General features: G+C 34.7%; 1 protein-coding gene across 1 annotated transcript in view; it reads right to left on the bottom strand.

Annotated features, from left to right (window-relative positions):
- Nucleotides 1-2000: 2000 nt before the first annotated feature.
- LOC107046571 (UHRF1-binding protein 1-like) overlaps nt 2001-19149 on the bottom strand; it is a 30656-nt gene continuing 13507 nt past the window's right edge. Inside the window, exons 7-12 of the mRNA XM_015269212.1 lie at nt 18578-18811; nt 16053-16145; nt 14720-14901; nt 14392-14629; nt 11485-13001; nt 2001-3500 (exon numbers count right to left, since the gene is read on the bottom strand). Coding sequence (XP_015124698.1) covers nt 2991-3500; nt 11485-13001; nt 14392-14629; nt 14720-14901; nt 16053-16145; nt 18578-18811 — 2774 coding nt within the window. The 3' untranslated portion in view covers nt 2001-2990. The remainder of the gene's footprint in view (nt 3501-11484; nt 13002-14391; nt 14630-14719; nt 14902-16052; nt 16146-18577; nt 18812-19149) is intronic.

Genomic DNA, 19149 nt, shown 5'->3' with positions numbered 1-19149 from the left:
GGAGATATTCATGACATAATCTGTAAGGAATTTTTTCATTCACCACCACAACTGCAAGTATTGAGATTTTTTTGCGAATATCTTTTCGAAGAAGAGATTTAGGCAAATCCGTCAAGAAACGAAGAAATTTGGCCGAAAAAATTAGTCCATTTTGACCCAAATTTTGAAAAATTTCGTACCGTCTCCCTCAATCGTGGAACATTATACAGCACTTAGTCGAGGAAAAATGTTGCGATGCAAGTTGACCATTTCTTCCGAGGAAAATACGTCAATGGTATTAATCACTTGACGTTCCACTAAACATTAGTCACAAAAAATTCGAATAAAACAGAAAAACATATTGACTTTAAAAATTAACAATTTTCAATTTATTCAGAATATATCTCAACAAAGGTAGAGACACTTTTTTAATATAAAATTTGTTTTTCACTCATTTCTGTCTTTGTTTCAATTACAATTCAATTAAAAACACGACACAAAATTCAAAACTATTCAATAAGTAACTAATTAAAAAAGTAATTGTACATGCCTTATTGCACTATTTTGACGTTAATTTGAACAATTCCAATGTTGGAGTGAACTGAAGACACAGGGAACAAAATTTGTTGGTTTGAAGTATAATATAGGAGGATTGAAATTGATATATGGACAGATTTTAGAGAATTCAGTCATTGAATTATTACATGGTAACTCTTGATTTTTCATTGATAACACCATTGATAATATATTTCCGGCAAAACTCACGAATTATTCTCTCGACTACGTAAGAATTTATTCTTAAATATATTATATTATGTACATGTATAGAGGAAGTGATGAAGATCAAACAAACTATCATCACCTTTTCAACATAAAAATATTTAATTTTTCGCAAAGTAATTTGACACTGAATAATTCCAGTAAAAATTCAAAAAATTAAGGAAGAAATCAAAGTCTTTAGCCTTTTAATTTGAAAATTGAATAGTAACAATACAAAAATAACGGAAGGCGTCGATTGCAAAGAAACGTACAAATCTGATATTTCAAGTATAAAAAACGAGTTCTGAAGGCATCCAAGTGTGAGCTCTTAACCATGACATTATCTCAGAAATGAGTGGTTTCAGAACAAAATGCCAGCAAACCTTTTTTGTGGCTGTGAAAATTTTAGATGAAAAAGATCTTGTAACATTTGATCTTGAAATCACTCTCTAGATAATTTTATAATAAGAAGGGGAGTGACGGCCCATAAAAAAATGGATTTTAGAAAAAAGATAGATCTTGGGATTTCTAGAGTCTAAGGATATGCTACAAACCACTTACATGAGGTCCCTTGAGCTCGAATGAATATGATTATACTGGATACATCCATTCAATCATATAAATTATTAATTATCATCTTCTGAAAATGCAGATCATGTATGAAATTTGTATTTCTTCAGATCTTCTTCTGCAATGCAATTTTCGATAAAAATTGATTTTCTCGATTTCTTTGAAATAATACAGTCATATCCCCTTGATCACATTATCCTTCCTACTATGTTTTTTGTCCCTTCTCACTCTCGAATCTCCTCAAATTAAATGATGTCTTAAGTTTCATAAAAAAAAAGAACAGGTCAATTCACATGAGCAACGAAATCGTTAAACGCCACAACCTCCAACTCTCATTAAATATTAAATTAATTATTGGCTTTTTTTCAGACATTTTTTATCTTTCCAGTAGGAGAGATATTTTTTTGGGCGAGCTTCCCCTGGGACGAAAATCTCCTAACGTTTCCCCCTGAAATCACTCGTCAATTGCGAAGAAACGTACAAATTTGACATTTCAAACATACAAAACGAGACCTGAAGGTATTCAAGTGTGACCTCTTCACCATAAAATTATCTCAGAAATGAAAATTTTCAGTTATAATACCCCGAGACCTTCAAAATTATCGGAATATTTCCCGATAGCTTCGTTGCAAACAAATGAAAGTGTCAAGTTTTGCAGGCTAAACATTTTTTTGCAAAACTTGACACTTTTGTTTGTTTGCAGGGAAGCTTGAGGGAAATATTGCGAGTAATTTTGAAAGTCGAGGGGTATTCGGCGGAGAATTTTCCAGGACGGCTTCTTCAAGCAAAACATCCAATTGATTAGAAATAAATGAAGAGCCTATGCAAATATCAGATTCAATTTCCAGAAGCTAGTGTGCAATTTCCGAAAAAATTTGATAACAATAGAGTATCCTCGAATACTGCGCTGTGATTGGCGGAAAAATCCAGTACCGGAAAATTCTCAATTCAATTATATAAATTATTGATTATCAGATCAGATTTGTATTCCTTTCAGATCTTCTTCTGGAGTGCAATTTTTGGTAAATAGTGATGTTCTCGATTTCCTCGAAATAATATAATCATATTCCTCCAATCTCATTATCCTTCCTACTATGTTTTTGTCCCTTCTCAACCTTGAATCTCCTCAAATTAAATAATATCTCAAGCTTCATAAAAAAACGAACAAGTCAATTCACATGAGCAATGAAATTGTGAAACATCACACCCTCCGACTCTCATTAAATATCAAATTAGTTGGATGATGAGTGACTCCACGAGAAAAGGCAATGGAGCGATTTTTGTTTTCAAAGATTTTTTAGCTTTCCAGTAGGAGGGATATTTTTTGGGAGACAGCTTCCCCTGGGATGAAAATCCCCCAACGTTTTCCCCTGAATCACTCACTCTCCAAGTTCCCATATCACGTTTTCTCATTACACTTGAAAAAACGATTGAAATAATTGCATTAAGAGATAAAGTAAAAGTTCACCTGCTCGTTCTCACCCCCAGGAATGTTGAAGAAACCTACTCAGTCTGAAATCCTAGTGCAACTGTAAATTCTGTACCTCCTCGAGAGAAACCTCGAGAATAATATTCAAAAATTGAATTTAGAGACAATAAATTCCTTGATATATTTTTTTCTCTCTGTTCTATCATGATTTATTAGCACTGCAGCAGGTTGAGCAGTCGAAGCAGCTGGTATGCTATCTCTTGATGGACCACGATGGCCGTCCACTGTTCGCTGATTCATTGGATTTTGTCAGCTGTTTTTGAAGGACAGCAGCAGTGTCCTGCAGGGCCTGTTTCTCCTTCAGTAATTCGGAGATATAGTCCTGAGCTGCGTTGAGACTCGATTTGAGGATTTCTAGCTCTTGGTGAGACCTTCTCAGCCGAGAATTCTCCTCTGACAGTCTTTCTAGGGCTGCGAGACGTCGCTTCAACTCCTCATTGTCCCCTTTTAACTGTCTCGATGACTGTCTTAATGAATTCAACTCTTGTTCTGTTTCACTACTGATAGTGCATTTGCCAATTCCATTCGCTAAATTTGCTAGGGAACGCTTATCACTGTGGGGTTCAACGTGGAAAATTCCTTTTTTATCTCGCAATATCTGGAGATTTGAGATGACTACGTCGATGGGAACGGGCCCTGGAGATGTGATATTGTTCGGGGGTCGGTCTTCGTTCAATCGCAGACAGATGTTCTCCAAGAATATCTGAATAACAGATGTAAATAGATTTATCCGATAAGTGGGTTTATTATTAAGCGAGTTGGTGAGGGGCATATGTATTCGTTGGATTTACTGAGATGACGCTGGCTCCCACAATAGTTTCTTTGGTGACTATGTTAGGGATTTACTGGGGAGGGGGAGGGAAAATCACGATTGAAATGTTACGTAAAATACATGGGAAATATCGAGGAAGGCTTGATGAATTGAGATAAGAGTGTTCCTTTCAACAATATTTCCAGAACAAAGACTGATTCTATTTTGGCGCTCTTTGCTTTCAGCAGTTGACTGTTCAATACGACTGTTAGTACTTTGGAATTGCCCCTGTGATCGATTTCATATTGATAGATTCATCTGTATCGCAAACGAACAGAATCGATTAATTACGCAGTAAAAAAATTACCTCCCGAAATTCCAAGAAAAAATTTGGAAATTTTGACGAACGGAGGAGCCTCCCTAAAACGAATACATATAATTGAAGATGTGGACTATACTTGTAGATACGAAAGTCAAGACATTGACCGCATTCTGTGGTACTGTTCCACCCTGAGCAATGAAAGGAAAACACTCATTAGAGCATTCAAACAATTTAAAGTGCCACTTACGAACTGAATCATCCCATTATTGACAACAACAGATCTAAAAATCCTTAAAATACTACTCAAAAAATTACTGATAATGTGACATTACTGATAGTGTGATAAACATTACTGATAGTGTAAATAAACCTTGCATATTTAAGCACGTTAAACAATTAAAAAAACAACGGAGGATTGACAGGTAATTTTATAATTTGTTAGTGACAAATCAATTAATTTCTGGAATGTTTGAAAATTGTGCAAATGCAAACAATCATCGCTCTTGATTTCTAACCCATTATAAATTCAATTGAATGTAACGTTCAGTTTTTCTACAAACATATCAGTGATCGTCTAACATGAAGGACTCAATTTTTTTCAACTCCCAGAATAAACAAGATATTCCGTGAACGATTCGTTCCCAAATTGAAGTCAAGTTCACGAAATTGAAAATTGAAATGTAACCATTACTTGAGTTGCAAAAAATTTCTAGTGTAATTCTGCCTCAATGATTTCCGTATCTATGTGAAATCGTCAACTACGGAAGAAGCATTATAACACTGAAACAGAAGAAATATATCTTTCAATGGAGTTTCATCTCGAGAGATTGAAATAAAAATAAAAAGATATCGAATTAAAATTAAAATTGCCATTTGATATTTTTCTTGCCCATATTGAAAAACCATAATTAAGGGAAGGTTCACCCCAGAAAAAATGTTTTCGGTTTTTTGGAAAAAAAAAAAAACAAAGACCAAATCAGATTCCTGAAGGAAATACTATTTTTTAATTTTTTTTCCCCTTAACAGTTCAGGAACAAGTTAACATGTTTCACCTCATGATTTCTACTAATAGTGCAGCAACGATACAACCTCAACTTGGATATTTAATATCGAGAATGAACGCGATGATAAACGATACTCAAGTTACCATTATTTACGAAAACAATTTTCCACTTGGTTACGTCAAACAAAGTTCTCAGAGAATAGCAGCGAAATGCGAAACTCCCAGCGTGGGTGAAAACTTCTCCCATACCTGGGGTGTGTATTAAAGTCATTAAAGTTGATGACAAAAATTCTAACAATGGAGAATATGAGTTTCAAACTCTAGGGTGCATTTAGTGCATCACTCACTTTATTGCATTTATCAGCATGAGAGAAGCTGCAATCATGTTATGGGAAGTTTAATTTTCGTGGAAATTGAATTTTTCATGGGCCAATTACACAGTGACCTCGGAGAAGTGAATTTCATCACGAAGAGATTTTTTTTTACCCAGAGGTGAGGAGGAAAAATTCTGATGTTAATTGAATTCTTGATTATTTGCATGGGAGCAGGGGCATTTAAATATTACGTCACATCATTAGGTGAGAAAAAGGGAGAGGTTTGTAGGGGTGACGTTTTATGATGAAGGGAAGATAATATTTTTTTATATTTCTCAAGTTACCGATTATCTATGAAATTGCAAACTTTGTGTAAGAGGTAAATTCTTATAATCAACACTAGCAGAATAAGACTAAATTCAATGCCAGGATTTTTGAGAATTCCTGAAATTAAAAAAACACCTCAATGTTTTCGACTTTTCTAGAACAACCGAGGATTTCCTAATTTCTTTGGAAAACCCTCAAATTTTCCCAACCCAAAACCTTCAAACCCGCAAAAGTCGAGAACATTGAGGTATTTTTTTCAATTGCAGGAATTCTCAATAATCCTGGTATTCAATTTTCCTTTATTCTGCCCGTGCGAAGCCGGGCCACACAGCTAGTCAATCAGAATTTGAAATTAAATTGCTCAATTGGGACAAGAAAAAATTTATTTAGAAAACCCAAGAATTTTTTCGAATTTTCTAGAAATTTCAAAAGTTTTTTCAAATTCTCTGTGAAATCAAAGTTTTCCGGAATTTTTTCAAAAGTTGGAGAATTTTTTCGAATTGTTCGGAAAACCCAAGAATTTTCTGCAATTTTCGGTAAAACCAAAGAATTTGCTCATACTTTCTATAAAATCCGAGAATATTCAAGAATTTACCAGAAAGTCCTTGAATTTTCTAGAAGTTTCTACGGTGCGAACTAAACTATATACCGTAGCCGATTGAGGATCCTAAACTATGTAATAGTGCAAATACCATTGAAATCCATTCAGTCGTTTTTGCGTAAATTGCGGGCAAAAATAGGCAAGAGACTTATTATATTGTTGCGTATTTGTTCTTTTCCCCTCTCTCAACTAAATTCATGTACAATCGTCTCTTTCTTTTTTCGTCATTCTTTTATCTTTGTTCTTAGGACATGTCACTTCTTTTTGTATCTTTTATTCATTATTAGAATAGGATTCTTTTCGCTCATTTTATTTAAGGTAAATGATCCTACGCTCGTCCAGCTAAAGTGAACACATCATTAGTCCAATATTTCTCGCTCGAAATGAGCGTGAAGATGCGATGATTTAAATTACATATCAGAGGGTAAAACCTTCAGAATTGAAATTTATTTATGTTAATTATGATAATTACTATTTTTTAATAAATAATCGTCCATGAATGTGAAAAGTTCCATGTCCCTATCCTCGTCTCGTGATTTGAGTGATATGGAAAGGTTATATCCGACCTAATTACATCGTGAGTATCCTATTTTGTGATAAAACAACATTAAAAAATATCTCGATGCACAAAATTATATTTCCATTGGACAGTCCAACCTTTTAAATAATTTTTTCATCCGTTCAGTCCGTTACCAGTTGACAGTTGGGTGCAAAACCAGCGTAGGATCAATGCCATTTTCATTGTACCTATTCTTTTAATTGGCAATATTTCAGTGAAATATTCGGATGTTACTATAATTTATGCATTTTTATTAAATTTTTAACTATTCGAAACCTTAGCCAAGGGATTTTCAATTCCATTTTAATATTGTAACGGAGATATCAACGTTTTAAAATTGTGAGTTTCTTAACTTGTCGCTTAAGAATTAACTCTGTCGTAGCACGTGAATGTGATTTTTCTCTATTATTATTCAATAAATCACTCTGCATTGGTGTCTATAACTTTTCTTATCGACTAAAATAATAAATCCAATCGTACTTCACTCTTAACAGAGTCTTGGGACTATCAAAATGATTGAAATGTCATAGCTGGCAGGATCTGAACGAGCGTAGGGACAGAGACGGGCATAGGTACATTTACCTTAATAAACTCTTTTTTTATTTAAACGGTAACTTATTTAACAATATTCAAGATTTACAACATTAGACTGAAACTTTCATTTTTTTGTCTCAGAAATCAACTTAATAACCACAAAAATTATAAAAATAATGGCTCGATACCTTCAAGAATGTTTTAATTAACAGAAAAAATTATTTGAAGGGAAAATAACAAAACGAAGAACAATTAAATTAAGAAATTGTTTAATACAGCCTAGTGTGCCCAAGGTAATTGATATTTTCGAATTTTGTATCAGAAGACCCTGAAATCGATGGTGGATTTTTATAGATTTTTATAAACATTTTCTTTGGCAGCATAAGCCATTCAAAGTTTCGCAGAACTATTTGACCTATTGGCAGTTTGTAATCATTAGGTTTGGGGGAAAGTCCAATTGCTTTATGACCCTTCGTTGCCAGGTAGCAAAGTGTCGAACTCATTCCGGCGCCATGTGTTTTTCTACCTACGACCCGACTGGGTATCAATGTTTCCATTGCCGTTCCGGGCTTATTATAGAGCAGCCCTTAGCAAACTACCTGTGTTGATGCATCGGAACATATTTTCGTTTCACGGAAATAGTTTAAATAAATTTTGGGAATGTTATTTTTTCAGAGGATAGAAGCAGATTCGCAGTTGAATTAGTCTGAAAAATGATGAAAATATTTTTCTTCATTTGGTAATTTTCCTTGATCGGCTTGTGAGGTCTGCGTTCACTTGTCGATATTTTTGAAACTACGAAACGACGAGATTATGCAAACACGTCGTGGAATGAGTATAAATAAGGCAAAAAAATTACTCACCTGCCACATCTGATTATAAGAAACTCTCATTTGTGAAGAAAACTTTGGAAAAATTAATATTGAACATGAAATTATTTCACAACGTTTAGCATACAAAATTTCTGGAAATTTGGTTTTCAGTCATTTCAGTCATTCGATTGGTAGTCAAACGAATATTACCTGAGGATCTGAAAAACGGTGAATAATAGTGAAGCAATTTATGATACGAAAAGTTGAACCTCTCGCTCGCACCTCATCTAGGTTTTAGGGGTGGAGCTCTCACCTATTTTGTCCTTCCTCAAATACCTTTTGACAATTTCCTCGTCCACACTAAACGTCAGTCGAAGAAAGACTTTCAAACAGTCAACATCACATCAATCGCTATTCCAAACGTTCTTTCTACAGTAATTTCCAAAAATAACTCGTAAATATGCCACAAACACGACAAAGTACAGAGATTGCATTAGTAGGTAATGTAACACCAGAAATTCACGGGAACCAATTGCCTTCAGTATTCCGAAACTTACTGCCCGCGAAGCTTTGAAGTGTGTTGTACAAAAGTGCGCTGTGTTCTGGCAATATGCGGGGATTCCGATCGTGAACGAGTCTTATGCTATTAGGAAAATGGAAAAATTAGTGCGAAACTACAAAACTATCCTCAAGTGCGGCTCTCGAAGGAATAAATACGTGAATTATCAAGTGAAAGAAATTGATTTCAAATGTACACTGAGTGACCTCTTCGATATTGCTCATCAGAAACAAGTGAGTGTCATGAGGAATGAAGCAGCATGGACTCTATTAAGTCTTCATCGAGAGAAGGGACGAAAGGGTCACTTGGATATAATCATCGACACGGGGACATGGACTGTCAGTGATGCACAAGAAGAACAAGAGAATGAAGGCACATCCCAGTTATTGAAACAAGGTACGTTAACAATAAATTTTACTCCAAACGATTATCCATTGTGAGAGGAATGGTCGACGTGAACTTCATCTCTATTTTTTGGGCATAGAACACGATTTTCAAAGTCGTTTCATTGAACAGTGATGAGACAAACTGAAATTCAAATTGAGTTGATGCGTCAACTATTGAAAATAGAGAGAAAAATGTCGAAACAATAAAACATGTTCTTGACGTTAAGAGGTAACGAACCGGAGGAATGAATAAAAATTATGGGAGGAAACTCAATTCAAAATTTCACACGGATACAGTGGATAACGGAACCCACTTTATTCGATCTGAAGAGAAACATATTTTTTATTCTAATATTCTTCTTTTCTCTTTCCACTAGTTCACGCGTCAACTCTTAATTTCAACCGCTCTGATAGCTTTCTTCTGTTTTTTTTTAAATAAAACTAGATTAGTCCGCGCGCTCCGCAGGCGTATTTCCTACTCCATAGGGCTTAATGTATATCAATTGTAATAAATAGTGTTATATTATATTTTTTAAAGCTAATATCAAGCTTTCCGAAGGAAAAGTTTCAGGAATGTACTGTATTTTTTTATATCCCTTTTATAAAAAAGCATGTAACGTTTTTTGTCACCATTTTTCGCGACATAGCGTAGCGTATCATATGAAGAACATAATTAAATAACATATGAAATTAAAAACATAAAATATAAAAAGAATCTATATTTTATATACATATATAATACATTCAGCGTAATATGTTTGAAGCCAATCTATTTTGCCTATTGTGTCATTAGAGTTGTTATAAGTGATGATAGCGTAAATTAAATATATTACGATAATGCTATTATATATTGTATAGGATATTATATGTATTATAAAGTATAATGGACATAATCAAAAAAATTAAATAATAAACTGATATTGTGCTACATTACATACCCTTATATATGCGTAATGTATTATAATATAGCATAATATAGAATATAATACAATACAGCACTATCGTAATATCTTTAATGTATGTTATCATCATTTACAAAAAATCTAATGACACAATACGCCGAATAGATTGGCTTCGAAAAACGTTACACTGGTTTTTTTTATTAAAGGACATTGAAAATCATATCCTAGGGTCCAAGAATTAGAAGGAAAGTTCAAGTTCCAATTCTCCTTATAATGGATGTAAAATGATTCCTAGCATTTTTCAATGTTTTTCATCGCTTCATAATTAATTTTCATTCATTTATTTGATTTCATAGTTAAACCAGGGGAAATCGCGGCAAATGGCGCCAATTACGTTTTTGATGAATCTGAAGATATTGTGGAACTATTGGAGCAGTGGGAAGATACTGAAGGAAGAGACTGCGACTATGAAGTTAAATTGCCGTCCGCGAAAGCGAAAAAAGTAAAGATCATGAATCAGTAATTTAGTTAGGAAGATTGACTATTATTTGAATATTTTATTCAATAAAGAATAAACAAGTGGACAATGGCACTTTTTTATAAATTAATACAATAATTGTTGCTAATGAATTAGCAATTTGCTTCGGAATGGGATTTCTTTTTTGAAATTCTTATTTCAATATTCTCTTCTTCTATTTTTTATGTCATAGTACTATCATCAAATAAAACGTCATCAAAATTTTGCGTATTATTTCGTTTTGTCAAATAATTCTACATTCAGACTCTTTCGAGACTTGAATTCGTTTTCATTCCCGGTTTAATTAAGGTTCAATCCAGGTTTAATCAGTGTTTATTCAGGATTTCGCCAGAGTTTAACCCAGGTTCTGTTAAAAATTAGTCGGAACCACGAATCAATATGAATAAGTATTCAACATAATAGACTAGTACCTCAGTTTAATAAAGATAGAGATTTTGATATAAAAAGCTCATGACGGTATTGTGTAACTTGATAAGCAATGATGCTGTTCTCACCATTTTTTGACTTGCTCAAGAAGGCATTGAAATATACTTTTCAAGCCTTGATTTAATTGCTATTACTAATTATTCTTTCAGTAATCAGGAAAAAACCGATTTTCTCTTTCAAATTGCATAAACTATGCGCTGTAGCTCAACAACGAATTGTGCGACCCCCATCATATTCGGATAGAATCAAGAGGGTATTGTTATTAATCTTTTGAGCCATGACTAATTCCATTTTGATGACAACTTTTTAAGGGATTGTTGGAAAATCGATTTTGGGAAAAATATCAATTTTTTCGAATCTGTATGAAAATTCAATTTTAATTGGTGTCAATAAATAGAGCTCATTAAAGTCTATATTCATGGAAAAAATCATGAAATTCGATTAATCCTTGACAAGAAAAAAAAATTTTCCAAAGTTCGAAAATTTAGAAAATTTAGAAAAAAATTAAAAGGCCACCACATATCCACCATCTAAAAATCGGATATTCTGATTTTTTAGACCATATTTAGTCACCCTAACACAAAGAGTAGGAAACTTAAATTTGATCGATTTCAAAGCTTCCATTCGAAAGTAAAAATAAGAAAAATATTTACCTTCATAGGTAGTGGATCCGGAATGACCTCGTCCTCCACAAGATCCGTCAGTCCAGCCACATAGCTCATCGACAGTGCCAAATTAACATTCATAATCTTCGCCTTGAGTTCATCCTGGAACATGGCCATCAGTCCCGCCTTGCTCTGCAAATGACTCCCCCCCTTTTTACCCACCCTCTCCACATCCTCCTTCCTCAACCCATGAGTGAGCCTGACCCTGGCACACGCCCCACAATCAGCATCCGATGGAACCTCGACCCAGCCCCTTGACCTAGAACTAAATTTCGACTGGAATTCATCCCAGGGTATCGACGAGCATTCCTCGCTCGCTATTTTCGCCACTTGAGCCTTCACAACCGAATCAAAACCCGAGCTCTGCTGGACAACTTCAACCTTCGACAATTTAAATGTTATCATCGACACCAGATCCTTTCGTTTACAAGCAGAATCCATGGATTTTTCACTCTGCGTGTCAGGGGTTTCCTCAACAACCTCAGTAGCCTCTTCCACCGCTGTTATCCCAGTGACATTGAGCCCCCCAAAGAATGAATCCCCCTCCTCGAGCTTCTCAACAAGATAATTTTCACTGTCAGAGCTCATATCACTCCTCATGGAGACAGTATCACTGCTTCCATCCTCCGGAGATGCCTTCAGAGCTGAATCGATCGAGGTCATCAGATTGGCGAAGCCCTTCTTCATGGACGATAGTCCAACATTGAAATTATTTGGTATAAATGGAGTTGTCTCCGAGGGCTGACGCTTTAGCCTCGGGAATTCACCCTCTTGAATAGCATCGATTCGTTCCTGTTTGAATGTCACAACCTGTTGCGTTGGGTGCTCCATTGATATCATCGAGCAAACTTCACTCTGAGGAGTTTCCACATCGTTGGACGTGTTCAATCTTTTAGAGCCGAACTCCATTCGTGCTGCTGTCGCCATGTGGTGAGGCAGGGAGGAGGGAAGGAGGTCCTCTGCAATGCTGGAGGAGTCTGGAACGACTGACTCAAGGTCTCCACCTGAGTTCTCCTTTCCCGGGGTTTGCGAGGGCATTATGAGGGTCACTTCTACCTGGGGGATGAGTGCAGCTATCGTCAGCGAGCCTGACTCGACGTTGAGGATTCTGTTTGAGTCTACGACGAGGTAGGTACTCATCTCTGTTAAGATTTCCATCTGGCGAAGGAGGAAAAGGTACTGGTAGTGGTTCAACTGGACTGAGATGAGGTTGCTGATGTAGGCTAAGCCATGGATATCCGCTCCGCTGGGTTTGGCGGTGGAGGTGGTGGAGGAGGGAGGGGAGAGGTGCAGCCAGATGGTGACGGGAAAGGCGTCGAGGAAGGGAACTGGGCGGTTGGAACCTACGGCACGAGCTCCGAAGAAGTCCGCCCAGACGGGCTCGAGGCTGCAGCACCACATGTCTTTTGAGTCGATCCAGAGGAGCTTCTTGGTTAACTGCTTCGTGAGGTCATCGATCGTGGAGGCGTTGAAATTCGGAGGGTAGGAGCGAACGTTGTCTGTGCCTACAACAGAAAATAAAGAGTTTTAGGGTGATTTGTTTATCTTAAACAACCTCCATATGACCTCCATGGTCCTCCATCCTTATGACCCTCATTATATCCTTCGTGGCCCTTATTTTGACCCTTCATTTCTGACCCTTAATTCTGGAGTCTTAATTTTGAGCACCAAATTTTCATCACCAAAAATTGATTTGTATTTTTACAATATGGAGAGATATGGAAACCCTTATTTTCATCCTTGTAACCCTCAATTTCTGACCCCCGTAGACTCTTATTTGGAGGCTAAATCTGACCTTTGTTATCCTTAATCTGACCCTTGTGACCCTTAATCTTGCGATCCTTAATCTGACGCTTGTGACCCTCAATACATCCTTCCGGACCCTTATTTTGACCCTTCATTTCTGACCCTTAATTTTGAAGTCTTAATTTTGAGCACCAAATTTTCATCACCAAAAGTCTGTTTGGATTTCTATAATATGGAGAAATATTGAAACCCTCATTTTGACCCTTAGTGTGCCGGGGGTGAAATTTGCCTACGCAGTACAGTCGTTCGTCTTCTTGTTTCCTTGAAATCGAAGAATTTGCTAACAATGGTTGATAAAACCTGATTTGAATTGCTTCCGAATGGAAGCTTTGTAATCGTTCAAATCTAAGATTTGGATTTTTGTGTTATATCGACTCATTATGATCCAAAAAGTCCCCGAGATTGCAATTTTTAGACCACGTCCGTACGTGCGTGTATGTGTGTACATATGTAACAAAGTTTTTCGTCAATTGTTGGCCAATGAATGGATGAAATTGAGTATTTTTTTTTCAAATGGAGGTATTTTTGAGCCCTATGAATCGCTGTTAATTAAAATTTATTTCATCGATTAGTTTTTTAATTTTCGAATTTGTTCAAATTTGTTGAAAGTAGTTAAACAGAAATCTTATTCATTCTAATAAAATGAAAGAAACAATGAATTATACCTGATAGCAGGAAATTATGTGTAAAATAACCATGCGGAAACATATTGCTAATTTATTAGCAAAAATAACTATACTATATGCAATATAAGAGCAATTTCCCACTTGTTTTTATTTATTCAAGCATTTTAAACCAATGGGTTTACTCTACTTACCTAATGTTTACAAAAATCTGTATGACTCGATTAATCAGTAATTGTTGAGATTATTTTTCAAATAGTGGTGTTAGGAGAAAATAGAAATTTACTTTTTGTAGCTGAACTAATTTTACACAAAAAAGTGTTTTACCACTTTTTTATACGATCGTTATCAACTCGTTGTTTTCATTTTTGATCATAATACAATAAATGAAAATCCCAGAACAATTTACAAAAAATGGGAAAAGGAGATTTTTTAGTTTAGTTTCATGCAAAAAATAGATATATACCTGCACAATGACTCAGGAATTTCTCCGAGATAACATGGAAATCAGAATCCTTACAGGGAAATTCAGTCGAAAAGAACATTTGGCCCATTTGAAATGCATTTAAACACTCAGCTAAGTCAGCTCTCGATGATCTCTCAGTTGATCTCACGTTTGTTACCGACACTCTCGAGATTTGAAGGTGGAGGGATTTGGGTCTGTCTCTTTGGTTTGGATAATCATGTTGAGCTTCTAGAACTATCTGTTAAAATCGTGAAATAAATGCGTTTAAATTTATCTGCTTTCGTTCATTAAAAAATGGAAATTTTTGAGAGAAAGGTCATTTGCTCACCCTTGGTAATATGGCCTCGAGTTTAACATCAAAATACATTACATCAGTGTCTTCCATCTTATTCTCACCACCTAGAAGGGACTGATATAGGTTCAATGCAAACGAATTGAACCACAGACAACTGAACACATCGTAATTTATTTGCAGTGGATTGGCCTGTACGTAGAATTTGGGTGGTGGCACTGATAACAAACACACAACAGATATATTTCAATTAATTCACGTAAAAAAATTGTGGAAGGAAGTGGTGAAAGATTCTTCAGATTTGGAAACTTTAAGGGTCTCATGTGGGTAAATTAGGGTGCCCGTTCGGGAATTTTTGACGTGCTGACCCCTCAAAAGACTCGAAATAAATAAAAAAAATCCTCATAAAATTTCAGCTCTCTACCTCAATCCTAACACGTTTTTTCCCATAAGAATAAGGGAGAGTGAGGCAAAATGATACAGCCAAAAAACGACTATTTGACGCAATTCAAGCGAAAAAAATTTGTTTCATTAACTTTTTTTTATTAACTTTTTTTATTACTGGGAGTACTGATGAGAATAATAATTTTCTATTCGGTAGAAAAGAACATGCGGTGCGAGAAAATCACTGATATTCAAAACCCCTATATAGCGTATCGACTACCTCCACAGATGAATCCCACTCCCCTGTTCGATCTCGATCTCAACGTCCACTAGTCAACTTGTTCCCTGACTCTCCAGCAGCCAAACTAAGACCTTGTCATCGCTGAGTTTATGTTTTCTCCTCATTCGAAACTTTCGGAGGGTTTTCATATATTTCTTGTATCGAGACGACAATATTAATAATTTTCACTAACTTTATCCACAGTTCTCGATTTAAGTAACATGAAATATTTCATCTATAATTCAATTGATTAGATTAGGGGGATTGTACTTCTCTCTTTTCATTCGATTGAAATTCAGCATCATATTTTCCTTTCTCCCCCTCTGAGTCTTCCCTTTGGATTTTGCTGTTTCATTTTTTTTTTCAATCAATCCATTGACAAAATGCTCTCCCGTCAAAACTTCTCAATAATTTACCATTCTACTGAATGAAAAATTATTATTCTCATCAGTACTCCCAATAATAAAAAAGTTAATAAAAAAAAATTTTTTTTGCTTGAATTACGGCAGTCCTTTTTCGACTGTTTCATATTGCCCCACTCTTCTCTACATAACATGATTTCTATGAAAAAATATCTTCTAACATTTCGTCCTAAACTCCTTCCTTCTCAAGATAAATTGAAAATCACCAATGACGTCATGTCCTTTCTGAACCACTTCACCACTTCACAATTTAATCTATACATCCATAACTTTAAGTCCTTACATGGAAATGAAATATCCCCAGGATAGTAATAATAAGTAAACTCAGCATGAATAATGGTAACATCATCAGGTAAACAGAATTTGTCTCGATCTCCTGTAGACAGAGAAATAAAAGTTATAAAACCGTGAATAATTATCAAACGAAGGGGTACATGAGATTGTACATAGGGACTGCCGTACAGTGAATTCATTTGGATATTATTAAGTGGAGACTACTATAAGTTTTAACAGTCGTGGGCTATTGGAGTGAGATTTTTCGTACATTGAGAATCGATTATATAAGTTTAAAAACGAATAATTAGTGAAAAAATCATTTTTTTCTTGTTCGTTTGCTCCGTAGATGCTTAAAATGTGTAAAATAGTCCAAGGCCTCCAAATTTTGATTTACAGAGGTTTTTCTTTTTCAAAATTTTTGAAAACATGTGTACAATTACAATTACGAGCCAGTTCTTTGAAATTCGCTCCTACACAACTAATGTCGTTTCTTGAATACAAAAAATTGCACTACATATTCATATAAAAAGGCCAGAAAAATGTTCCTCGAAGAATCTAGAATATATTTTAAATCAGGGATAGCCATATCCATAAATTATAATTACCATTAAATTATTAAGTGGTCAATTAGTTAATATCAATTTAAATTTTAATTATTGAAGTAATCATCAACTTAAATAGTTAGATTTTGCATTATTCAGTAATTGAGATAGGAAGATTGACATCTACTTAATGGAAAATTTATAGTTCCATATTTTTAAATTTTTATTTAATTCATCATCAATTAGAAATTTAGATTATCAATTATTTTACTACTTTTAAATTTCGATTAATATATTTAAACATTGATCAATGTAAGTCAGAAATTCGTTTAATATTGAAGAATCTGAAGATTGATGGCCATTCCCGTTTTAAATATTTTGAGGATTATTTTTCGGGCTATTTTACATGAATGGTGCAATTTTTTCTATAACTAGGGGGAACGCGCGCTGGCCAGGTTGCGTGAGATCGATATATGTCTTCATTTTTTAAATTCTAATTCCCTTGATTTTTACGTTCTACAACAACAAATACCCTTTGAAATGGTATATAAAAAGTTTTATTCACTTGACCAATAGGTATAGAAAAATCTAAACCAAGCTGAATTTACAATAAACGTTTTGAAATTCAATTTTTTGATAAAAACTTCCATATGTTAAGAAAAATTAGCCTCAATCAAATAGTTCAGGAGGTAATTTGAAGGTAATTAAAATATTTTGACCAAGGCATAAGATATTTCTACAGATTTGAACAGAAACCGAACAAATCTCGTCATTACAAAGAGAATCATGGAAATTTTCAAAAGGTGAGATACTAAAATAGCTATACTATCCCTTACAACAATTGATCTATTGGATGGAATAGATAATACGGGGTCTCAGTTTGAAGAACTCGTTGAGACCTTGAAATCGACATATGATATATTCCCACTGGTCACGCCTAAAGTCTCAATAAATGGCCAAAACCGTCATTTCCGAGGAGTGGCATAACGTAAAAAATGGAAACAATCTACAGTAACTTACAAAAAAATGAATTAAATCGAATTTATCATACACCATTTTGAAGAATAGTAAATGCTTTTCAAAATGATATGTAGATATCCCTGTCTAGTTCATTTAGAAGCATCGAAAAATCCAACCAAAGTTAATTTTTCTCGTAAGTCAATGAAAAATTGACACAATTGGGCAAATCAGATGTCATTTTGAAGCTTTTTCAATGAACTTTCAATTGAGTACATTAAATATATGGTTCATGAAAAAGAATGAAGGACTTGAGCACAGAAACCAAAGGAAAAACCTTGGTTACGGACACGGATTTTTCTGTAGAGGAAAAACCTAAATTAGCTGTGTAGGAGTCGAATTTCAAAAACTAACTCGTAATTATTATTGCACACTTTTTTTCAAATTTTTTTACAGAAACAACACCTCGGTAGCTCACAAATTGGAGACTCGACTATTTTTAACACTTCAAGCCTCAGCGGTGCAAACGAACAATAAACAATTGAATTTTTTGCACTGATTATTCGTCTTTCTACATATATTATCGATCTTCAATACGTGATGAATCTCACTCCAATAGCCCGCGGATTTAAAAACTCATAGTAGTCTCCCCTTAAATGCTCAGAGATTGGAGAAATGATAAGAATCGTCCAGAACTTGACATTCTACTATCAACAACTACTGATGAGAGATTGAGATAAATTTTCATACAAATATAGCTGAGAACTATGTGAAATTTTAGAGTGAATAGATACATTCAAGGCGACGTGCTCTATGCCACTACTGCATCGAGGATTTTACCTGTACCTGTCATATGCTTCTTCCTCGTTTGAGCTGTCCATTTAACGAATAAGTGCACAAAATCATTATTTAAAGACCAAATAAATTATCTTGTAATAGAAAAAAACTATTCAAAAAACTTATATGTAAGAGACAACAATAATATGAGAAAAAGAATTATAAAAATTATTTAAATCATTGGAAGTAAATTCACCTGTTATGAATTCCTTCGTTGTGGGCTTTCGTGTTGATGTTGTCACTTTGTACACGGTGAAGTCATTTATTCTGATGACAATGCAGGTCGTCATGAGGGTCGACAATTGCTCGAGAACAAAATTTTTAACTACGTTGCCACTGGTGTGAGATTTTTTCGTCTCTGACGTCACTAATGGACTTTGCTGGTCCATACTCTTTCGTTTTTCATCCCATGCTTGTTTTTGCTCACCACCTGAAAGGTTTTTAATTGGATCGAATCAGTTTTCATGGATTCTGTCGAGAGAAATTTAATTTTTGATTTCGAATCGAAGCATTGTATTCGTTCAAATTTCAGTTTCGGATTTTTTGTGTTGTATCAACCTATTATGATCCAAAAAGTCCGAATATGCCATTTTTATATATGTGACAAACTTTTTCTTTAATTGCCCGCTAAGAAATCGATGGAATTGAATTGTTTTTTTTTTAATGTATTGTTGAGTCCTATCTTTCTATAGAAATAATTTCGATGGAATAATTTGTATAGAAAGATCAAGTTCTATTGCAGTTTTTCATACAATATTTGGTATCGAA

The sequence above is a fragment of the Diachasma alloeum genome, unplaced genomic scaffold, assembly GCF_001412515.2.
Source record: "Diachasma alloeum isolate Michigan unplaced genomic scaffold, Dall2.0 Dall_scaffold_01509, whole genome shotgun sequence".
In the NCBI taxonomy this organism is placed as follows: Eukaryota; Metazoa; Arthropoda; class Insecta; order Hymenoptera; family Braconidae; genus Diachasma; species Diachasma alloeum.
This window is presented reverse-complemented; position numbering and strand designations above follow the sequence as displayed.